The sequence below is a fragment of the Charadrius vociferus genome, unplaced genomic scaffold (assembly GCF_000708025.1).
Source record: "Charadrius vociferus isolate BGI_N301 unplaced genomic scaffold, ASM70802v2 scaffold259, whole genome shotgun sequence".
In the NCBI taxonomy this organism is placed as follows: domain Eukaryota; kingdom Metazoa; phylum Chordata; class Aves; order Charadriiformes; family Charadriidae; genus Charadrius; species Charadrius vociferus.
Window position 1 is genome coordinate 2,880,557 of NW_009661368.1, and position 25,230 is coordinate 2,905,786.

At 40.6% G+C, this 25,230-nt stretch overlaps 1 protein-coding gene across 1 annotated transcript in view; it reads left to right on the forward strand.

Moving 5' to 3' along the window:
• The window catches only part of RTFDC1 (replication termination factor 2 domain containing 1), a 27,900-nt gene extending 18,306 nt beyond the window's left edge, over positions 1 to 9,594 (forward strand). Inside the window, exons 6-9 of the mRNA XM_009893368.1 lie at positions 3,234 to 3,347; positions 6,425 to 6,479; positions 6,561 to 6,653; positions 9,212 to 9,594. Of these exons, the coding sequence (XP_009891670.1) occupies positions 3,234 to 3,347; positions 6,425 to 6,479; positions 6,561 to 6,653; positions 9,212 to 9,396 (447 nt within the window). The 3' untranslated portion in view covers positions 9,397 to 9,594. The remainder of the gene's footprint in view (positions 1 to 3,233; positions 3,348 to 6,424; positions 6,480 to 6,560; positions 6,654 to 9,211) is intronic.
• The last annotated feature ends 15,636 nt before the right edge of the window (positions 9,595 to 25,230 follow it).

A 25,230-nucleotide genomic window follows, 5' to 3' on the forward strand; every position in this document is an offset into this window, starting at 1 on the left:
TTAGATATGAAAACATATTTGCCTGTTGCTTATTTGTATTAAGGCTGGAGTAGTCATGGATGGAACCACATCTTAGGTACTGTACAAAAAAAAAAAACAAACCAAAAAAACCCACCACAACCAAAACACTGTCAGAAGTAGTTTACAGCAAGAAACGAGGCATGACCGTTATCTTATGTAGCTGAAACTTAAGAAGAAACTGTGAACTTTAGAATTCAGAGAATCATCTTAAACTAAGATTTCATTATTACTAAAAAATGCTCTTGTATTTTATTCTCTAAGAAAGGTAAACTATCCTACTGTATTAAAATTACTTGAAATTTAAGAGGTATTCATTGTTTTAAAAAGCAATTTTGCTATTTCTTTTATGAGTTTAAGTTTAAAAGATTCTGCCTAAGCTAATATGTCTTATCATTTTAAGTCTTTGGGTTGGCTTGGGACTTGTTTTTTTGTAAAGTTGATTTTTGTGTGTGTGCATATATGTGTATATACACATGAGATATGTAGGGTACATAAATTCATGAGTATCAGACTTTGAAGACTTTTTGATCGCGCTTGCACGCCCTTTAAGAAATTCCTTGATTCTGGCATGATAAGCTATTTAGATATAAATAGTTTTGAACGTGCTTTCATAATTGAACCCTGAAAGGCCTTTTAGACAAAGATCATGCTGCTTGTCCAGCATCTCCTTCAGTTAACATCCCACGCTTAAATTGCAGATTGAATCTTGTGTTCAGGTCTGCAAGCTGCTGTTCTAATGCTTTCGTCCATTTCAGAATTGTTTTCAAGTTCAGTCTCATTTAGGAAAGTCTTCTGTTCAGAGTGCTGCAAAAACATCAAGGAATTACAGCAAGTACCTTCATATGTATTTAAAGTCCCAATATAGACAAGGTACAGCAAGGGGGACCCTGTGATATCATAAAACAAACATCTGCCCCAGAAGACCTTAATCTGACGGAACAATCTTTCTGAGTTTGCAAACCTGTAATTTATTTCTGCTTTTTATCTCAGCATTTCAAAACCTTGAGATAAAAATCTTTTCTTTTTTTTTGCATGAAGGAGTAGTGAGCTTTTAAAAAAAATCAAAATTAAAGCTTTGCATCGAACAGTACAGACAATTAAAAATGGTTGACGCACATGTATGGTGCAACAACAAATTGTACCTACTGAAGTTAGTGAAACCTGGGAAGTTGGAATTGGTTCTATGCCTACAACTTGCTGTACTTAGAGTATGTTTAGAAGGGTTTGGTCTCTGTAATATAATCTGGCTGTTGTCATGGCAAAAAATATCTGTTTCAGTGAATGGAAAGAGGACACTGTCTGTATTTCCCAGTTTCTTGTAAATACTTTTCATTTTATAACAGTTCCACCTGTGTTTTCCAGATGGAATCCTGGATTTGCTTACTTTTTCAAAATGCAACACTTACTGAAATTAGAGTCCTTTGACATAAACTTGTACTTGGAGGAAATTTCCACTTACTTTTGTATGCTTAACAGAATATGTTTTTAAAAAAATTACTGCAGAAATTACTTTTTAAATCAGTAGTCTGTAGGAGAGTGCCCGTCTTTCATGCTGTTTTCAGAAAACACGCCACTAGAAATGAATGTGTAGGGCTGCTTTAGAATCAAGACAGCTGCTCCAGTTGCTCCTACCTCAGTATGAAGACTGATTGTCTGTCCAGATTTTCTAGACTTCTGACTCCCAAGTGTCTGCAGTCGTACTGAGCTGGTATTTCTAACACTAGCTCATTGAGTAGCAATGGAAAAATTTGGGCTACTCACCCGTTTTTTGTGTGTGACTTATTATTCTGACTGACTGACTTAATATGCATCTGTCTAACCCTTGCTTCTCCTTCATAATATCTCTGACCACTTGTATTCAGATTCATTTTTTTAAACTGTGTTCATCGCTTGAGCAGACTGTAGTCAAAGTACTGTCCATATGTCCTTTCATTTGTTTAATTCCTACTGCAAATACATGAGTAACCTTTCTAAACCTTTGTTTAGAAAACAGAAGAGTAATGACAGAGGCAGGATTATAAACTAATCTTGCAGATTAACAGAAAGCTTCTGGATTTAACAAAAAAACAAAAAAAAAAAAAAAAAGGAAATTGAGATCTTGTAAAAGGAAACATCATAGTCAATGTGCTGGCTTCACCAGATGATTGAAAGTGTGTGCAGCGAAACATCTGTGTCTTCAACCAGAAAACAAATGTGGAATTACATGAAGCACATTACGTGCATTATCCAGATTCATTTATGAATGTACTTTGAAACTTGTTAGTGTTTAATAGATCAGATGAAGGACGATAAGAAGGGCAAAGCTGGGTTAATGAATAATGCTGCTTTTATGACCCCTTTTTATCCCCATACAATAATAATAACAATATAAGGGGAAAAAAAATCCAAACAAAGCAAGTTTTCCTGTCCCTGGTGCTGCCTGTTCTACACGTAGAGGAGTAACACCTTTGGTGGTGTTCCTAGTCAGTGTAAAGGAACTGCTCCTATCAGTTGTTTTTTCTTGAATTACTGAGTTGAAAGACAAATTCTAGAGCAGAGTTGCATAATGCTTAGATTTAAAAAAATCAGAAAGTACCTTCGTGTTTTGGGTTTTAGCTGTGGGGTTCAGAAAATTGAGTAGATTCTAGTTAAGACTACTTTGTTTAATCTAGTCACTGTACATTTTACACTAGTAAAACAGGGAACCCATGAACAGAAAATATATAATGGAACCTTTTCTTTTAAGAAAAAAAAAAATTAGTTAAGAGCATTGTTTATAAGGAACTGATAGTGAAATAAATATGCAATTTCCATAGCCCTATTACATGGAATAGGGCTTTGAAGAAGAACAAAATATTTTCGTATTTCTGAAATTCTTTTATAATTTGCTGTGCAGATTGATATGTGAGCTGCTTTTAAATGTGGTTATCAAAAGTCCACAATTCACTACTAAGGTGAGTATTTATTCCTCTTTTTGTGAAGAGGTATGCTGCCAATCAGTATTATTTTGCCCAGTGGTAAAAACAGCCGAGATTTTTCCCTTTGACTTTTTAGGTGAGAAGATGTATTAGACTGTATTAAAAGAGAACAAACTATTGGAAATGGCACAGCGGTAAGGGGATGGATTGGAGAGCTCCTTGGAGAACTTAAGCACAGTATATTCTAACAAAGGTTCAAGAGCATAAAGGTCTTGAAAAAAATACTAGTTTTGTGCTTTTCTTTTTGCCTTGAAGTGTGGTGTTCCCTTTCAAGAGGAAGATGTGATTATCCTTAATGGTAATAAAGAAGATGTGGAAGTATTGAAGAAAAGAATGGAGGATAGAAGACTTAAAAGTAAATTAGAAAAGGTAATCTTTTTATACATTGCTTAAACAAAAATTTGGCAGAATTCTTGTCTGTAATGCAATCTGCTCTTAGATCACCTAGCTTTGCTAACCTTTATGCAGACTGAGGATTTACTCAGTAAACTGTGTTGTACTTCGGTGCTACTTTTAAATGTAATGAGATTGTGTGCATATTTTGCAAATAGCATTTGAAGTTAGTATGTACTGAAACTTTCTTTTGACTAGCTGGCAATGCACAGGGCTCTGAAAATCACAGAATTCAATGCTATGTGTAAAATAGACAGTGTGCCAGCTATACTTTTTTTTTTTTTTCCTAAAACAAAGAGCTTGTATTAGTTAATCCCAGTAATGAGCAGAATCTTCCCTCTATTTCGTATGGTAGCTCCCGATGGCAGGCTATTGGGTTTTGATACCTAAGTATCCTCTACTGGCCACTGTCAGAAACACAGTATTGGCATATGTACATTCCTGGTCTGATTCTGTAAGGCCACTGTTTGGAAATTTTGTCATGTTTAGTGGTTCTTAGAGTCCTGAGTGATTACTGGCGATGCTGCTTCCCACCATACTGTTGAGGTCTTTGCATTTTTTTTATTTTTTTTCTTCTGTCTGATCAGGCAAAATGCCATGAAAATAAAGTTGTTGCAGCTCTACTATATACTCTACTGTATACTACTGCTCTGTGAAGTAGTAGTTGTTCTCTCGTACTGTACTGTCAAATGACAGTTCTGCACATGGGACTTTTTTCAGCATTGGTATTTTTTTCTGAACTGGCACTGCTATTCTGGAGGATGATAAAACAAGCAAAAACTTTAGTGTTGACTCAGTCCAGAGTGCAGACAGATTTAGATGCATCTCAAGAGCATGAATCATCATTGTCTGACACTTCAGCAACTGAGACTTTAGAAGAAGGTTGATCATCTTCACCCCTGTTACTGTGCTTGATTTCTGCCTGGCTGTAAGATTAGATGGCATACAAGTGTTTTCCCAGATTCTTTTGAAGCAAGTATTTGTTTACTTACCAGCAAGCATATGATTCCTTCTCATCATAGGGTCTTTATTCATCTGCACCACCACAGCATCATTGGGCCTGGGCAGTAAAAAAAACAGGCTGATTACCCATAGAAATCCTACTGTTCTGTTTCCGCTCTGTTTTCCGCTGTTCATAACCTCTCCACTCTGTGTCCTATAGCTTCTGGCGTAGGAGCAGTACTGTAAATCTTATGCTGTCTCTTTAGATGTTTTTTTTCTTTTTTTTTCAGTACTTTGTAATTAAACGTTTGAAAGAATTTTAAAGATAATTTGATGATAGAATATTGCAGATCTCAGTAAATGATCAGCCCCCAAAATAGTAGTCACTTGCACTCGATTTTCAGTAAGAAGGTGGCCCTAACAAAGCATCTATAGCTTTCATTCAAATAATTTGGAATAGTCTGAAAGCTGGTGCTGTCTCCAACTTCTGCGCAATAAAGAAGTAGTACGTAAGTGTGCTGAGCACTTCTGTCTCTTACAGTGTCAGCACAGGCACTTGTGGTGGCAGACAAAAGGAAATCGGGCTTTGGTCTTTGGGCTCCATATGTCTTGGGTGAATATGCAAATGTGGTTTTGTTTGTTTAGTTGGGGCTTATATTACAGGCAGGTACAGTATTTGCAAATCTCTCAGTAGGTCTCACATTTCATCCTCAAGTTCTGATGTTTTTTTTGCAATACTGCCTTGCTGATTGTTTTGCAGCTAGAACTAGTCTGCTGTCACTGGCACCATTCGCTCTGATCTGAGATCTTTGAGCTCCAGTCCCCAGTATCAGAAGACAGTTTCTAGTTTGGGGTCTGTTGGCACTGCTGTTAAGACCTCTTCCTCAGTTCCTTCTTTCAGCTAGCGGAGCAGTCTCAGTCGACCTACTGTATTTGGAGCAGGAGGCACAAAGCGTAAGGAAGACACAGCTGGCACTAGTACAAAAATTACTCAAGCTCAACTATGTTATACGTGCCCATGATGAAATATGTATAATATATATATTCATTATATATAATATATATGCATACATATATTTACAGACATCTCATAACTCAGATGCCAGATATTGGGAGGTAACTTTTTTAACCCATAATAACAAAGGTGGAAGCACACTGAAAAGAGGTTTTTCACGTACACTGAAGGACACCAGGAGAGCAAGGTCTGCTTTTAGGCTATTAACCCTCTGCCACCACCTTCTGGCTGAGCTTTGCAACAACGTGTGGTATGGCATTTTATTGCTTAAGGATTAATAGTATGTCTGGCAGCATGGGTTCTTCTAATTTTCATAGCACATGTATATATCTTTATTTTCTTTGACTTTGTATAGCTTTCACCATTCTGAACGTATACAGAGTCATCTCTTATGTTAATAACGCCAATGGCTGTTTTAATACATCATTCATTTTCAGCTTGGCATTTATATAATCAAAGCCAGTAATGGGATTCATGTTGCTGTTGTTTGGTTTTTTGTGTTTTTTAATCTGGCCAAACATAAATTAACTTGGAAAATCTGGTCCACAGATGCTTTTGAAAAATTCAGATTAACTATTTGCATCTTTTCTTCCCAAACAATTCTGCAACAAAGGGCCCGGTTATTGAAAGTTACCCAGGAGGGATTATTAATTAAATAAATAAAATTAAGTGGACATGAGATGCAGAAATACTCTGAAATTTTTATCGAAAAACATCTTTATTGATTACAGGTAACTGTGTCTTGTTTAATGTCGTGCAATTTACTGTCCTGCCATGTGGGTTCAGAGTATCAGATTACCTTAATCATAATAACACACACACACACACCCTGCAACGTATACAAACCAAAATACCATATCCAGACAGATTAGTTTCGGCCTGTGCGATATTCTTTTGAGGTGCCTTCAAGGTTGCCGAGGTTGTTATTTTTCCGTATAGAAATAATACCAAAGGAGTGGAGCAGTATTGTGAAAGGGAGAGTTCCACTGTGTAAGACCTAAAAATGTACTAAATGGAATTGTGTGTCTATCAAATACAAGTTGGGAATTGTATATCCTTTCAGTACGTTACCAGATTTCTGCTTGTGTTGTTTCAGAAATCAAAGAAATGTAAGTCAGCAGAATCAGCTTCGCAGCAAGATACCGCTGAAGGTAATGTCACAGCTACAAATTATGTGCAGCCTTCTGAGTCATGAACCAGAATCATGATTTCATTTTTTTTTTCTTTCATAGATTCTGCAGGTCCATCAAAGGCTAAGAATGGAAAGGATTGTATCAATTCCAGTTCCGGGGAAAAGAGGCAGATTATCTTCACCAAAAGTTCAGGTTGGTGTTTATTCTTTAATCTAAACGTGAAAAACGTAAACAAATTGTTCTGCTTTGAAAAATGTTGTAGGAGAGATCCCTCTCTGGCTATTTTGTACCACAGTTTTCAGAAGCTACCCTCTCACTTCTTTTTATTTTCTTTCTCAGTAATAAAATGTCAGCTCCTGTCGTGAAGGGAGCCATAATGTCGTGGCTCACTGTTTCAAAGAACACCCTCTTTCAAAAGTCTGTCCTAAAAGGCTGCCCTCCCGAGATGGAGTAGGAAGCTGCCTCATGAACATGCACAAAGCTCCTTATTCAGTAGAAACTGTAGTCAATTTAACTTTTTCTTAATACAGAGCTTTGTTTTAGAATCTGCAAAATCTACAAAACTGACTCTGCAGAAAGTGTGCAAGGGCTTTTGTTTACCCATTTTTCCTTATTCTGCCCAGTTTACCTTTGTCCCATCTGCTGTCCATCCTCCTATACTTTGAGTAAATAATCCAGAGTAGGGACTGACTTCTTGTTATACTTCCACAAAATACCTAAAACAACAGGTTCTCTGCTCACACTTGTGACTGGCAAGTGCTGTAGTGATGCAGATAACTAATAAAAACAATAAACACTTTTCACCACATTGCTTTTTTTTTTTTTTTTCACTGTGAAACAAGCCAGATCTGCTTGTTTATGCCATTCCAATATTGCTGTGCTTTAAGTTGGTCGGAACCAACAGGAATGAATGAGATCAGAGATTCTTATTCACACAGTGATACAGCCGAGGGTTTGGTATATCTGTTTTATTGGCTAAGAGGTTGTCCTGGTTTGAGGTAAAACAGAACCAATTTGTGAGGAAAAATAGTAGTTGTTTTCCTGAAGTGCAAGTGGTCAAAAAATCTGTTATGGCAGTTCGTTTTTATTAAATGTATTTACATTTCCCAGGCTGATGACTTTGACTTTTAGTCCTCCAGTTTAGCTGCTAATGTGCTGTGTGTCACTGGGAGCAGCAGAATATAACTTCACAATGTACTGATGTACCTACAGTAGTCGTGCAGCTCTGAGTAAGCTTGGCAGCCCTTTAGTCCAAAGGATGGTGCCTTCTATGTAATATATATTATGTTATTTAATGTCTCCAATTCATACTGATGTTTTCATGCAGAACTATAAGAATTGGTACATTTTTAAAGTCAGTCTGAGGTTTCTGTGTGAAGTATTCAATCATCTACAGTACAGCCACAGAAAAAGCCAGTATCATTTGTTTGAAGATTCTGAGAACAGTTAAATGAGGAGCTGTAGATAAACTATGTGAGAAGCTGGGAGAATTTCCATCAGAAATGCCTTACCTGCCCCCTACTGTCTGTTTTTATAAAGTGTGGAGTTTTAAAAATATTTCATTCCAGATAATTATAATTGTTCTTGGATGTTCAAGAACCTAGTAATTCTAATAATGTTTGATGTATTTTTCTTCTCCAAGAGTGTAAAAGAAAAAATATGTCCTTTGAAATGTCAGGTCATTGGTTTATGTTTCTGGCAGCAGTTATATTGACCAGCAAGAGATTGAGAGGGGAGAGGGAAAATAAAGGAAAATCCATGGACTGAGGACTGCCAGTAGCATAAGAATTAATTTGTGAACATGGCACCCTAAGGTTTCTGGACTTGCAGCATACATATTCATTCTTTCAAATCCAGTGTTTGGTAATTCTTTCCAGACAACTATTGGTGGCATTAAAAGCAGCATTCTCCAAATATAAAAAGTCTGATCTAAGATGATTTAGGATTGCACATATAATTCCTATAAGTACATGCAGAAATCAGTTAAGTGCGCTTCGAGACAGGCTCCCTGCCAGCTATTTACATGCTGTTGTGCCGAAGTTAAACTAAATATGTAGGGTTTCTGTAGAATTCTGTGTATTCGTTTCTCGGCACAAGAGACTTGGCACATGCTTTTTAAAATACCGTCCTTCAACTTTGGAGAAGATTAAATAGTTGTTAAGAAAGAGGAGGGGTGTGTAGCAGTAGATGGAATACACAGAGAGATGGTATCGGAAACGGGGACGAGCATTTTCCTATCCCAAATATAAAACGATGCAGACCATTGTTATTTGTCATAAAGGACTTTGCAAAGAATGAAGGGAGGAGATAGATTCCCTGGGGACAGTATGTCACAAGTTTAGCTTTTGTCATTTGATAGCTAATTTCTAAACAATACTTCAGGGTGGTGGAACACTTTCATGTTTCTTTCTTAAGAATAGAGTTCAGAGCCATTTTTCACTGAGAGGACTAAATGTTGTCAATACTGAATTACAGTGCAAGGAGTTTACACAAGAAAAGAATTCCTCTCTCCAAGATTTCTAAATGCATTTTGAGCATAAATTCTAAAAGCTAGGAACGTGTTTGCTGTTAGGAACATGTTTGCTGTTGAGTACAATTATGAGAAATATTTGTGATAGCCCTGAAAAATGTATATATTTCATCTCTATACACATTATGTTTTAAATACTTTTTTCCCTCTTTATTTAAATATACTTTTATCAATTGTAAGCTGTTATGCATGCTTCATTCTATCCCTTTTTCTCTATCAGATAATGGAAATTCATCTGTACCAGGAAAAGTCAATAAGGCGGCTTCTACTACTACGAAGAGATCCATTGCAGACAGCGAGGAGAAATCTGAGGCATACAAATCTATTTTTACATCACACAGCTCAGCAAAACGTTCAAAGGAAGAGTGTTCCAATTGGATTACTCACACAGCATACTATTTCTGAAACAATGATGAGCCTGATTGTAACATTCATTACTGCTTTGCTTCCCTCAGGCTTTTTCTGTACAACTCTGATACAGAACTTTTGTTGTAATCTGATGTTATCTGGAATTACTCAGTTTGTAAGTTGTTTATAAACTTGTGAATAGCTAATGAACTTGTATGACATGCAGCTTCTGCTAAATAAGACCTAGATCACCAGAGTCTGTGTTGTATCAGCAGACCTCATTCTATGATGATGAATTATTTGCAGAAAAAGATTTCTTTTCTTCTCCCAGTTGGATGCTGTCATTCTTAGTCACGCTAGCTAGTGTCCTTGGTAGCAGGAGTGAAGGTAGAAGGATCTGCCCGCTCTCCTCTTCTATTGGTATTTGCCACAACTATAATTTTCAGTTTTCAATGTATTAGTACAGAAATTCAAACTTTTTGAAACTTTCTGACAGTAAAAAGAGCAATAATGCTTTTATTTTATACTAGCTAACTGGGCCCTCATTAGGACTAGGTTCTGTAGGTGTTTTCAAGTAATTTACCTTTTGATGGAATATATGAAAGCATAATTTTGAAAATGTTTGTACAACATTCTTATTGAATATATATTGCTGTAGCCTGTTTTTAGTAACAGAGTATTCACTTGTAAATCATTATCTATAAAGATGAGCCTGTAATAGTATGGCTGGTTTGTTGTTTTGGTTTTTTTTTTCCCAAAAAGGTTTTGGAGGTCTCCTTTGGGGGGGTGTGTTTTAAAGTTAGAAGTATCCGGTGTGAGCTTGCTTTCTTTTGTCAGAGGATCAGAATACAGTGGAACAACAGTATGAGTTTCCTTACTTTGCTGCTGAAACAGTAAGGTTCTGTGTACATCTCCGAGGAGCATTTTGACGTTTTGAATTCAGCAGTTTACATGAAAATACAAGCCTTTGCATAGGGTCGGAGAAAAACCTGTGTGGTGACCGAATAGGAGCAGGCAGATCTTTTTAGGGAGAAAGGATTGGGCACCAGTGTCATGCAAGTCAGACCCATCGGTGGCTGATGGAGGGAACTCTTTTCGAGGCTGGCGTTGGCTTCTGAGAACGTTTCTCTTTCACTTTGCAGGCAACTCAGGGGTGCTGCTTTCACAGCATCTGCAGCGTATATTGTTTTATTTTCTGACGTAAAATTTCTAACAGTGAACAACTATTTGACTGTTAATTGCTTGTTACAGAAAGATGCTAAGCATAATATGTCATTCAGTTTTGCTTTTATATTTATGCTTTTTATCCCTGTGACACTGATTTAAATACAACTTGCTGTTGTCATATGACCATAACACTTCATGTTCAGTTGAACAGATACACAAGTGCTTATTTTGTCAGTGTCAGAACAGAATAACTTTTGATGTGTTTTCCTTTGGCCCTTTTATTCTTAGCGTTTTTCCAAGCATGGGAATCCTTTTAAAATGTTAATGTTCCATAGCAATGATTTAGTGGCTGCATATTTGAATCCAATAATATCTACATGAAATGACCAGAGGGAGGGATGGAAGCTTTTCACCTTCCTCTCTTCCTCTTTTAAAATTAAAATGCGCTTTTATAATCTTGGCACAAACTAACCAGAATAGAAATGCAGAAAGTAGGAGGCTTTTAAAACCACTGCATGATGTTGCATTGTTACCTTTGTGTGTGAAAATGATTAATTATCCTCATAATTTATTTTTAAAAGTGTCCCCATTTATAATTGACAGTAGTTAATTGGAGATTCAGATGCTGTGTTTATATTTGCATAGGTGGTCTCCATTATTCAAGCACGTTGAATGCAACTGCTAGGATTTTATTATTATTTTGATAGGTGTAATTAAAAATTGGCTTGTTGTAGAATTTATATGGTGGTAAGCATTTTTGTTTTCCGAAGATGTGAAAGCATATATACATCACATCAAACAGTTTGAGGTTTACTTGAACTTCCAGGAAGCACTCAGCCACGTTTTGTATGCATGTCTAGTGATCAGCTTTGTTCTCCCCATTCTGTATTCTTTTCCTCTTTATTATTAACCTTTATTATTTGTTAGTTACGATAATGAAATTACTGCACTAAAAGATATACTATAGTAGGCCCTTTATTTGCAGTCTAATTCTGTTTTGACAATACATGTTAAAGCCTTATTAGTATTTTATAGGAGTGCATTTTTCTTTCATTTAAATCGGTTATAAATCCTAAGGGGAATTAACTTAATGCTTCGGATTTAGCTATTACTTTGCTAAAGAGTATGAGAAAATGTAATAAGCAGTTTTGCTTCCCTTTTCTTGATAATATGTTAGGCAAAGTCCAGCCTGCTGACTTGGTAGCAGGCTTTTCTGCTCATTGGGGCATAATAGTGACTTCTTTTTTTCCATCTAACCTGCTTATCTATTAAAATAAGTTCATGACTACCTTGATTTGGTTAATGTATGGATTCTTCATATACACTGGGGTTTATTATCTGGAATTGGTAGTTTGTGCTATCCCATTTAGCTAGGATTTTGTTTAGTCGTTTACCATCCTGACTTTGTGGATGGAGTTCTTACAATGTTTATGGTTTATTGGAGTGTTGTCAGTGACTGATGAGGTCTTTTCCTTCCCTTTACAAAAAACAGCTGTGAAGGAATGTGATATATTGTTGGCATGTGATGCAATTCATCGCCACAATTGACTTTTGTTAATGTAAAATAGAGGAGCAAAAAACTGACACTTCTGTTGTTGGCAGGCTGGGTTAGGCAGTTGAGACTGGAACGTTGACTTGGCAAGTTTTAATAGATTCAAGCGAATAGTTTGCTGGAGGATGTTTGCTTTGTTGTGGTTTGCTTTTTGTGGGGGAGGGCAATTTAATTTTCTTTTAATGTAGGTGAATTTGAATGTTGGTGAAAGTTGAAGACTGCAGAAGTCTTAGAATCTGAAACCTATATTTTTTGAGATGCCACATAAGTCTCCCAAAGCATTTCATCCATGTGTCTCCGTTCTGGGGAGTTCACAGAACAGTTAGTTCTGTTTCCATGATGTTCAAGCCTTGGCCTCTCTTCTGAAGAGCTTAAAAAGGAACCAATTAGTGTCAGTTGTATAATAGGGGGATTTTTTTGTGATGTGGAACCTGCCCACTGGGAATTGGACTGCAACTCAACAACTTCCTTCGCATAGCCCAGTAATCAAATGCTGGTCATGAAACGTGGTCCAGATACGCACTAGTGAAAAGGGAGAAGGACTTGGGGGTGTTGGTGGATGAAAAGCTGGACGTGCCCTCGGCACAGGAGAGACGTGGACCTGTTGGAGCAGGTCCAGAGGAGGCCACAAAGATGCTTAGAGGGCTGGAGCCCCTCTGCTGTGAGGACAGGCTGAGAGAGTTGGGATTATTCAGCCTGGAGAAGAGAAGGCTCCAGAGAGACCTTATTGTGGCCTTTCAGTATCTAACAGGGGCCTACAGGAAAGATGGAGACAAACTTTTTAGTAGTGCCTGTTGCGACAGAACAAGGGGTAATGGCTTTAAACTAAAAGAGGGGAGATTTAGACTAGATATAAGGAAGAAATTTTCTACAGTGGGGGTGGTGAAACACTGGGACAGGTTACCCAGAGAGGTGGTAGATGCCCCATCCCTGGAAACATTCCAGGTCAGGTTGAACGGGGCTCTGAGCAACCTGATATGGCTGAAGATGTCCCTGCTTGTTGTAGGGGGTTTCGAGTAGATGAACTTTAAAGGTCCCTTCCCACCCAAACCACTCGATGATTCTGTGACAGTAAAGCTATATATCCTGATGTACAGTCCTGTGACTGTCTCGTTCTGCACACTTGCAGAGCATTCAGTCATTTCAATATTGGTACCTCTAAAACTGAAAACCTGAGGGTGTTCACGCATTCAGACCCAGCGGAGATCAGGCCGGTATCCGTGTTCAATACTGCAGCTTAATTCCCTACTTATACCAAATCGGGTGTGGTATTTCATGCTGTTTCACAGGATATCCTGTAAACTACCTTTTCCCCTTGTCCCCAATGAGCCGTAACAGCATCTGTAGCCTCAGATGCTGTGGAGCAGCTATTACGCCCTTCTGCAGCTGATGGACCAACGTGTGCTCGCCTGTGCCATGGGCTGATCTGTGAAGAGGACCGGAGGTGGAGACACTGTGGCTTTTTGTCTTCATGGAGGACAGTGAACCTTGAACCTTGCAGGCCTAACATCCCGGAGCTGACAAAGGTGGGTTTGGGGTGGATTGCTCTTTCCTGGCTCCCGCACGCTGCAGTAAGAGGTGACTTTCCTCCTTTACTCCCTAACCTCTGGTACCTCCCTTCTTTGCATGTTGCTGTTGGAGGTTTTATCTTTCCAGCCATCTTTTTCTGGAAGACCTCTAAGAACAGCATGTCTTGAGGGTTTTTATATCTCTGTGAATCTTACTTCTAATTAAACAATGATTTATAATGTTGCTGATACAAGTGGGGGCCTTGAATCTCTAGAAAATTAGACTAAAATTCTTCAGAAAAGCAGCAGCACCCCCAACAGCCATGGGGAAGATAGAGTTGAAGAGGAGGAACATGTAGTATCTGTTCTGGAAAGACTGAAATTGAGTGACATCCTGCTGATAAAACTCTGTCGTTAGTGAATAGTAAGCTTCAAGGGACAGAGTTCATTCTGTAGGGATACGTTAAATTTTATTTCCCTTGACTATTTTTTTATAAGTAATTGTAGAAGTATCTTCTCTCTAATGGGAATAAAGTTTGAGAAGCACACAGTGGGAAAATGCGTGCAGTTTGCTAGGATGGTTGGGAGATTTTATTGGAATCTCAGAACTTCTGTGCTTCAGCCTCCAACTTCTATGCCATGAGATCATCACATGCCTGTCAAATTGACCGAAGAAAGCTTAAAGTTCCCTTTAAAACATGATGCTTGTTAGATTAAAATATTTCTTATTCATGTCCTATTCTTAGCGAAACTGAAGGAACACAATTGTCTTTAAGTGTCCTGTCCTGCTTGCTTTGCAGCCTAGACGCCAGTTGCAGTTGGTATATATTGCTCAAGATTCAGAACTGTGGTGACCCTGCCAAATAGTTTCTTAGTTGCATTTAAAAATAAAAGGGCTGTTTATACATTACAATCCACAGAGGGTCTGAAATCAGTGTGTCCTAAGATGAATACAAATCATAGACAAAAAGTGTTTTGTTGGAAGGCTTCGCAAATATGGAACTGATTACGGCTAGACAGCGCAGATTTCCTTCTGTAAGATGGAACTGATATAATTCCTTCCTGACAGCTAGAAATTATAATCGAGTTGGGTTTTTTCTGTGTTTTAAACTTTACCAACCTTCAAAATGAGCAAGAGGGATGGAATCCTAATCCATCTGCAATTGATGGGAATTCTGCCTGTAAGCCAGGATTTTAATCTAAATATCCATCCAACTGCCCAGTTACTGTGGAGGTACTGCTAACAATTTCATAGCTGTGGTTTTGTCCAGCATTTAACTTCATGTGGATTAAAATATCTCTTAACAGGTCAGTGACAGAATTCAGTTTGTAAATTGACTACAGATCTTTTTGGGGGGAAGAACTGATTTCACTATGACATCGAGTAAAATGAAATTCTCTTTTTAAAATGTTTCCTGACCAGTTCTCTGTAACGCATCCAGCGGGACTCAACCTTTGTGTTGTATTCGTGACATCTCTAAGAGGTTTTCTCAAAAGTTAAGGGTGTGAGTTGGTGGTAAAACAACCCCTTTCCCTTGTAGAAGCTTTCGTCTGTCAGACCACACCACTACTCTTTTCACCCAGTTTTTCCCTTGTTCTTCTCTCTCACCTCCTTCATTTCTGCTGCTTACAGAAATAAGATGGGTGCTCTGGTTTTGCAGCCCTGCTTGCTTTTGGGGGCTGATTTGCATTTGTTAGGCAGCCAGAGATGCTGCTTCACCCAGCTGAACTTTCTCCATCTTCCAGGCCACCTGCTGAATTTGGTGGCTGTTTGAGTCAGGATAGATCGGTAGCTTGTCACTGCACAGATTAGTTATTTTGCTCTCTGTGTGGCAGTTTATGAAGACCAGAGTTGTATCCACAGGGGAGAGCATCAAGATGTTCAGTCTCTTTCCATGTTACTGGTAAGAAGGTGTTTCCCTCTTCCTTCTGTGATCTTGGATGGATGTCCAATTTTTCACTCCTTTCTCTCCCATGTAAGTTATTTCCCCACTGTATGAGGATGTCTTAAGATTTAATTATTACGTTTTGGGGACAGAAGATGTCCATATCAGGGTACGGTGTAATTTGTAAACAGAAGACAAGGAATGCTTTTCCATGGGCTGTAAAAGGCTGACTTGACTCTGGAAAAAAATATGCTGTTAGCCTAAAATAGAAACAATTTGTCAGTGTGCATTTTCCTAACAGTCATGAATGTCACATTTTTATGCCATGACTTTCCTCTTTTATAATTAAAAGTAATTCTGAGGAATCACTTAATATCCACTTCGCAGTGATAAGTGGGGTTTGCCCTATTAGCATGGAAAGGGTGGCATTGAGCGGGATGGGCGTAGCATTCTTCAACTTGCCTACAAAGCTAAAGAAATGCAAAGCAGCTCATTGCTCAATTATGCTGACTTTAGCAACTAGGTAGGACAAATTAAAAAAAGAAAAAGGGAATATCTAGTCTCAACCTGGGGATTTAATGGGTCCCAAAATGTGCTGAACTCTTTAGTCTAAATGGGCTCTTTAGTGTGGTGTCAAATAAGTTAAAAAGCAAGGGAGCTTTGCAAAGCTTCCTTCATTGTTTAAACTTGTTTAACTCATGTTAAGGCTAATGTACATTTATTCAGACTGACAAAGTGCTGAATTTACACAACAGGGATAGTAATAATTAGGTCAGATACTTTTTTAAATGGCGATGGGGGGGTGGGAATACTTGACTCTTTTATGCTTACGAATAGAAATGGTTGTTAGCAACGCCCGGCGGTCCCTGCGGGCGCTCTCCCCCCCCCCACCGATTCCCTTCCACGGGCGGTGCCGTGTCCCGCTCCCCCCGGGCCGCTCCGGCCCCCGGGCCCGCCCGGGCGGCAGCCGCCAGCCCGCTCTGCGGTGTCTGGTGCTTGTGAGGGCACGGTATTCCTACTGTGATGTGTATTTTTAGTAAGGCCGTAACTGTCCCTTGAAGCTGGCTCTCCTCCTCCCTGCCGGGATCTGACTGAAACCAATAAATTACACTAACAAAGATGAAACCCCAGTCATTAAAACTGCGTTGTCTGTTCAAGCTTGTGAAGTCGAACTCTAATCTTCCACGGTGTCCGCTTGAGACTACTTAGTTCTCATATATTTATTGTAAATATTTCCCTTAACTATGAACATCCCTACGGTTTGGAGATGAGATGAGGTGTCTGCATCTTCCACCTTTCCCGGAGATATTCGGTGCTGGTGACTCCTAGGACGAAATCCCGGATTAGTTAGTCCATGGAGCTGATCCAGCACAGCAGGATTTGTTTCTCCAAGAACGTTTTTTTCTTGGCTTTCCTAATATTTGAACAAGCACTCTTGTTTAATTCAGTGAAACAGAATCTGCTTGCATTTGAATTGTGGTCAGCAGCGGGCATGCTGGGCTGGTTGGATCTCTTAAGCTGTAGCCATTTACTTCCCCATTGAGATTTAAGCTACTCATAGCTCATTTGGTTTGCATGTTTCCATTCTTTAAGGAATCATTAAACAGTCTCCAACGCACCCGTCGGACCGGCTGCAGCGGCAGCCGCGCAGGGCAGGGGCGACGGGCACAGCCTGGCGCTCTGGTGTTTGAAAACCCCAGGAAAGAGCCGGCATTGGACTGAATGGGTGAAGATTTAGTCACACATACCCCGGCTACCTGAGAACAAGTACCTGTGAATGTACAGGAGGGTGTGCTCCTGGCGAACGCGCCCCCCAAAGCGGTGAGCGGGCACAGGGGCATCCGGAGCGTCCCCGGGTGGGAGAGGCGGTGCTGCAAAGCGCATCTTCTTCGAACCGAGGAGCGATTGCTGAGCTGAAACCGCAGCAGCTTGGGTCATTAAAAAGAATCTATTCCTTAAGACTCCGCCGCGGCGGCACACGGGCTGCACTTGGCCACGTTATCCATGTGGTGGCACCAAAAGTCCAGCCCAGGGGAAAGCTGGGGTCGAATCCGGTACTCGCTGAGCTGCGGGAGGAGGGAAGCCTGAGGGCAGAAGCAGCCCAGCCCAGCCGTGTGACATCCCCGCAAAGCCAAAGCTGAACTTCTTCCCTTCTAGACGTTCTTGTTGGCTTTCGCTGCTGCCCAAAGTTTCTGAAACTCCCTAACTGTGCTGTAAGTCATCTCTATTTTTAAGCTTAATAAATGGCTATAGATAACAACAGCATTGCTAAAGCTTTCCCTTCTGTCACCCGCAGAAATGTGCACTGATTTCCTCTAACGCCGTGTAACGAGAAGTAGAGGATGCTCCAGCATTGCGCGGGGTCCGGAGCGCAGCAGGAGCTGCGGGGCGTGATGTGGGGAGCACAGAAGTTTGCCGTAGTGGCTGCCCTGAAGAATCTGTGATCACAGGGTAAAAGCTCCTCTCTCTACTGTCCTTTCCTTCTTCCCCAGCTGTTTTCATACTTACATAGCTTGTAAGCTCTTAATATCAGGGAATGCATCGTAATTATGAGTGGATAAATACTAACAGTAATAGAGAGACGGACTGCAAAAAGGGGGAAAACGTCTCTAGAGGCAGAAGACGGTGGAGAAACAGTGCCCATCTTTTAATAGGATGACTCTCAAGTGAAAACAGCAGGGTTCACTTGACTGTTTAATACACTGATTTTACAAAAAGACTTGGTCAGAAAATAGAGGGTTTATTCCACAGAAAATTCCACTGCTTCAGAGCTTGTTTCCATTCCAGATCAGAATGAAGAGCACAAACTACTCCCCAAAGTAATGTTCTATAAAATATTGTTTTGGGATAGTTGAGCTGGGCCCATTGCCTGTGTTGTTCCACCTATGCTCACATATTTTTCTCTCTTAAAAACAAGCAACTCACAGAGTTAACATTAAGTGTATCTTAAAGTCGAAATGAAATAAAGTACTTGGTTCTCTCACGCCCTAAAAACGCTGGAAATAGCTGTGTTTGGGACTTAGACCCTATTTTCTGGCATCTGTATCACATGGAAGCTTTTTCAGCAGCTCTCCTTGCAATATTTAGTATTCCACATTTGAGTTGGAGAGATCTCCAAGTCAAGTTGCCCGTAGTTGGAATTTTAAAAACAGAAGAGGGAAAGAAAAACTTGTCTTCTATTTTAGGGTCTTGCAGTACTGGAAATGCAAACACTGCAGAGTGAATATTTAACTAGTGCATGAGAATCTAAAAAAAGTGTAAAGCAAATGCAATGCAGCAGTCTATTCGCCTTGTTCAACTAGAGCAGCATTAAGACATTAAAAATAGATTTACAGATTTCATAATGTGATTGCAACATTCACACAGGTTGGGATTTTTAATTTAACTTTGAACTGGATAATGCAGATTGCATGGAGACCAGAATGGACTATATTCTAATGGGAGAATTTGCCTTATGCAAGATTAACATATCAAAGGCAGAGAAGGATTTTTTGAGAAGATGGCACAACAATCTGGCTTGCTTACAAGGTTGACATCCTACTAAAGCTGTTGGCATCAGCGTATGGTTTCAGACCATTGCAGGCAGTAGGGCATTAGGGAGGCTAACGCCTCAGCTTTTATCGTGTTCCTTCGTGTTGACCACACGCAATACAACCGGTCATGGTACAGTCTGGTAAATTTGGCTTATGTCTTCTTTTGGCCTTAGAGGTCAGAGCAAAGAGCCTTCTGTGAAGCGACAGCACAGCACCATCCTGGAAGGGCAGTGCACTCTAGCAGCGTGCTCTCCTGCTGGAAGTTGGCACTAAATGCAGATTGCATTTTTGCTGGGACTGCCCATCACAGCCAGTGGTGATTAGCTTCCTTTCCCATCCTATATGTTGTTTAGTGTTCACTGGAACTAAAGACATTTGCATCTGGAAGCAATACTTGATGTGGACCTTCTCGTATTTGAGTACATGTTATCAGTTTGCTTTGGAAATGGGTTTCGGTTGAGTTGATTTAGCAGTAAAGGAAGAGAATGTGTTTCTCTTGGAGATGAGGAGCACTTGAGGCTCTGGTAGAGATGCTGCAGAGTCAGGGCAGTTCCAGGTAAAATTTGGGGAAATTTGCAGAATTTGCTGTTACCAGGAGAAGCCTGGCTGTGTCTGTGAGATATTTCAGCACTGTGTTACTTTAAAAAAAATAAATATTAAAAACTAAGAAAAGACCGTGATTTAGCTGTTGACTGGGCGAATGAGTAGATGTCATCCTCTTGTTTCTTCCCTAACAGCTGCCATCGTGCTCTGACTCAGGTGTAGTTGATAATGTTGGTTCGAATGCTAGTCTAAATAATATTGCTGGAAAAGGAATTCAAGGCAGGTTAGGTATTCACAGAATTTGTGTCGCTAAGATAGTTGCAGCACAGATTTTGGAAGTACAGTGGAAAAGAAGAGCAGAAAGGATGTAGGCAGGTCCTTAGGAGCAGCAGTTGGTGTGGTGGAGGCACAGCCCCCGTTGCTGTCAGTTTACCTCTGAGCTGGATACTTCTCTTGGGGATACACTTGTCAGCACAGCTGTGCCAGAGGTGGGCTACTGCTCCACTGCCACGCAACCAGAATAATGAAATCCTTTGCTGTTTCATTCCAGAAGGATCAGACAAACCACCACCACCACCCGTACTTAGAAAGGCAGAACTCAACTCCAAGTCCCCTGTACTTGCAAATGTGTAATTTTGAAGGTGCTGTGTCTGTCACCCGCTATTTTGCAGCCCAATGCCAGGACATCAGACAGGATTATACCACCTACTACCTCCAAAGAAAGTATATCCGTTGGCCCAGCCCCTATCCATACTGTAGCAGTATGTCTTATTGTGAAAATCCCCCTTTGAGATATATCTCTTTGATAAAAGGTTCTCCTCAACAGCTGAACTCCTCGGTATCACACTAGTCAGCTGTTTCCTGGCAGAAGTGGAAGGAGAGTATTTGCAAGTATCAATAGCCCTATATCCCTCTGCACAAAGGCACCGCAACCCTCCGCTGGGGTGGTAAGCTTTGCCTGCTTCTCCAGGATGGTGGCGTTTCACCATCACAAGGATTATCTTTGTTCTTCAACAATGTCAGAAAATGGTCCATATGAAAACAACTGAGTGATGGCATGAACAAAAGGAATTATGAAAACTATATAATTTCGTCTGAGAACTCTGATGCCTTCTGGGAAGTATCGTATAATACCCAGCATGAAATATCCCATCAAACACGGACAGCGCAGACATGGAGCAATGTTGAGCAAGAAGTTTGACCAGAGCACCGATTATTGATTTCAAAACATCCCAGCGCTATGTGGCCACAACAATCCGAGGCAGAATTTGAATAGTCAGAGAGAAACAAAGCAGTGCAGACACACTGCTCGCACGACGACTGTTGAAGATCACTTAAAGCAGATATGCAACAGCTGCAACAATTTTCATGCAGAGACATGCCTTTATATTTAATTTAAGTATAGGCACCGGCACTCGCAGGGGAAGGAATGCTGTCTGAAAGTAATAGTGAGTCTTCTGCATCTGGAACAGGAATTCATATCGAAACATATCAAAAGTGAGGAGTGGTGAGCAGCTTCAGTGCAGCAACTTGGGTAGTAACAGCAGAAGTTGAGGACAGACTATGAATTGGGCTCTCTACATCTTCAGAAATGAAAAATGAGGTTATTTGTAAGCTTGTGTAGCTGCTGTCGGTGCGATAGTTGTCCTGAGGATAAGGATGCTGCGATTTGCCAGAGTGCAAATTAAGCCCTTGCTTTTACACTTGGCCTTTTTTTTTTCAATCTACGCTGCTGCTTTCCAGCCAGCTACAGCAGCCTCTGGGGATTCCTGGGCTATTTCCAGGTGACCTGTGCAAGATAACAAAGAAAAATAAACTTTTATTCACTGTATGGTGATCCCTAGCAACTGCTGGAAAGTGTCTGGGGTTCACTAGCATTTAAACACGCTGAGAACCGGCCTCCATTAACAGTTAGTCAGATACACCAAAACCAGCAAATATCGATTTGTGTGTTCCAGAAGGAGTTTGAAGGGTTGTCTGAAGGGCACAGACAATTCTCCAGTGTGGTCATTTTTAACACCAAAATGTTGGATTTTGATGGCACAGCAAAACTGTCAAGAAACAGATTATGCCACAGAATACATCCCAAATGTCACTTTGAAAGTCACTGTGGTTTTAGGTGATGTCTTTGCCTTGTTTTTTCTAAGCCAGAAGCCGTCTGGCTGAGGAATCTGGTCTGTCTTCCAATGATATTGACTGGGGCTGAGGTCCACCAGTATGTTGGGTAAAATTCATGATAGTATTTACAACTAAAACTTGCTGATTTATCTGCTCTTCTTTTACAGTTACGCTGTATTTAACAGCAGGTCTTTTTTTCTGAAATGAAGTTTTAAATTTATCTGAAACAGCAGCAAGTGCTTGAGTAATAGGTTCATTCCTCTCCATTAGCTCTGGGTTCAAGATTTGGAGATTATTGAAACTATTTTCCACTAATTCAGCTTGGAGCATTCCTGTAGGGTTTTTTAACCTCTGAGGATGTTTCATCAGCAGGTATCGCAATAGTCTGCAATGACTTTTTCTCCTTTTGGGCAAAAATTAAATATGAATTTATAACACGATTGCATTAAGATTTCGGAACTGTGCTGCAAAAACTGATCGATGTTGCTGCGCTCTTACTTGCCTTGAGATTGCAGGCAAATAACACCCACTTGATATAGTTAAACTTCCCATAGCAAGCTTGGGTGATATACTGAGCTCCAGTGTATTTTTATTAAGCTTCTCTGAAATGATTTTCAAAGGATAAAACCCAGGCTTAGCTAGCTACAGAGTTCAATGGAGCCAAACTGTTACCCATAGTCTTTTAAGAACATGCTGTAACCTTTTTGCTAAACAATCTGCTCTGCTGTTACCAAGTTTTACCCAATATTCAAATGAAACTTATTCCTTTTCAACCTTTGCCAAGCTGAGGTTATTAAGAAAGAGATACAAATTAAAAGGATTAAAAATGCAGCTCTAATTAAACACATATGAGCAGTTAAGAGTCGGCTCTGCCCTGGTTATCTGTGCACATAGAAATATCACACACAACTTAAAACAGCCATAGCCTCCGCAAAGTGCTCGCTAAAGGCACCACCGATCAGTGTAATAATATGCTAGAGCTTTTTCTATGTAAGTCCTAAAATGTTGTTAAAAATTAGATGAGCCATTGCTCTCCCCGCTTGCAAAGGAGAAGATGAGGTGGAGAGGAGCATTTCTCAGCCTGCATCTTCAACAACCTCAAAGTACGCGGCCTTCTCCATGGAGAAGAGCTCCCGATCGTCCCCAAAATCTGTGGCAGTGGCGTGAGACGGCATGGGGATGGCTCGCCCTTCCAAGCAGACCTGATGTTTCTTTTCATAAGAACGTAAAGAGCAAACAAAACATATCAAACAATTTTGGCTCTCGCTGGCAAAAGCGAGTTGGTGTCTCTTAATAAGTATCTCAACAAGCCCTTGAAGACACGTAATCACAGAACAGCATGTGCGATCACAGCTCGGCATTTTAAAGGATTAGAGGGGGATTAGGACATTTGTAAATTCCTCACCAACCTTTTGTAGAGACAGGATGGAATATTTTTTAAACAATTTTCAAGCAGCAGCTGTCTGTTAAAAGCCTTTATTGCCCTGATTTGCGCTGGGTGTGGATGGCTTTGTGATTTTTCTAAAAGGTAGCATAACATAGCTCATCAATCTAGGCTGCATATAAATCCTGCTTTGTATGATTCCTAATAAGTTTCAAGGGCTTTATGCTCCTCATGAAGAATGGGAAAGCCTCCTCATGCCAGAGTATAACAGGTCCTTTCATTCTCCTGCTGGTGTTGCTGGTTTAACACACCCACCCAAGGGAATAATATCACCTGGGGAAAAAAAGCGAGTGAGTTTTGATCCCCAAGAAGTGTTCCAGAAAAGCCACTCATATTCTGGGGCCAACATATCATGATTGGCTTGAAAAATCACAGTAAATAATCAGGGTTCACCAGACAGGATAACAGGACTTACCTGCTTTTTCTGGGAATGGGAGACAAAGCTGGACAGGAAAAGAGAGGAACACCCTGACTCGCGCCCGCATCCAGGTGAGGTGATCTGACAGATCATTTGGATACGGTGCGTATTAAATAGGGCTGTTCAGAGCATCCCTCAGGTGAAAAGGAATAGGAAATACTACGCAAAGAAAAAAAAAATAATCTGTTTGCTTGAATGGGCTCGTTTTTCACTATTCTCTCTGGCTATGGGTTGGTGGGAAATGTTCTAGCGAGAGTTGTCCAACTGTCCACGGGTAGGGAGCAGCTGCCGTACCCAGTGCTAACCCGCTTGGTTTGTAATGGAGGTGAGACTTTCTCTGTGCTCATATCTCTCTTTGTCCAAGATTGTAGCTTGGTTTGGGAGCATGGGTGAAGTTCAGGAATGCTGTAGGTGAAGGCTGTAAGCCAAAGATGACGGTGCTGCAGGACCCGTGGGTTGTCACCTCCTCGCTGAGGCTGCTGAGTTTCCGTGCTGCCCCACTCCCCCTGCTTCGAGCAGGGCGTGGTGACCCGTGCCTATTTGCAGGTCTGCCAAGGATGGGTCAACTAAAAAAGACAGCAAACTTTGGGCCGAGCTTTTAGGTAATTTTATTTTTTCCCCTCAAAGTCTGAATGTTCAAAGCTCTGAACCTGACAATTTCCTCTCTATCATTATTTTACTGTTGTTTGCTCAGCCGAAAGCTAATCTTGACCATGAATGCTACTTTGGGTTAAGCATGTGGATTTCAAACTTCCTATCTAGTCCTTAACAGTCTGTGTATGACCACTTACTGCTGCCGGTCTGAAGAGGTCTCAGAGCGGTCACCCGTGGAGGTCCTCACAAATTGGCAGATTTTGCTGGACAACGCCATACATGAGCAAACAGCTGCAGCAGTTCTGCCTTTAACAATCACACGCAACCTCGTAAGCTTTCCTTATTCTTTTTTTTTTTTTAATTGCCTGTGTTTACCAAGGTACAGTCATAAGGAGTTTTGCCTAGAAAAGTTTGAAGAAATATATGCAGGATTTGGAGGAGGGAGGGAGAGTCCCCCAGCCGCAGTGTCAGGCTGCTGGCCCTTGGCTGTTGCCTGAGCTGGTGACTCCGGTATCAACGGGAGCGACTGGGCAACCACCCGGCTGGCAATACCATCCTCCCTGCCTGGAAAAGAGGGAGGTTCCCACCCCATGTCCCTTTGACTGGTTCTTTGCTCCTTTCTGGCTCTTCATTCACTTTTAAGTATATTTGGAGTGGGGTGTATTTGCCAAATTCTGTGCGGATAAGTAGGGCATGGGGATGCTAATTTTTGTTGCTACTTGTCCTTCAGCCCCAGCCCGCGCGTTCTGGCCCAGGGCCGGGCCGAAGAGGTTGACGCGTTGCTGGCAACCCTCTAACCAGAGGCACTTCGCACTCAGGTGCTTCTCGCTGTAGAAACACAAACACGGTATTTCGTATGGTCACCCCTTAGGAAATACAGTAATTCACATTAGTTTAATTAACCGGGAGAAGCCATTGTACTGAAATGCAGCCACCTGTAAGGGAGAGCAGGGCAAGCACCAGGGTTTAATGGGAGAAAGGTCCCAATTTCAAACCAGAAGAGTAGGTGTAAATCTTCCCCTCAGAAGTGGGGAGGGATTAGTACATACAGGCCCAGCGGGAGCCCCGTTTATTGCTAATTGTATCTTCGTGTCTTAGCAGTGTGTGTGTGTGTGTGTCTATATATAT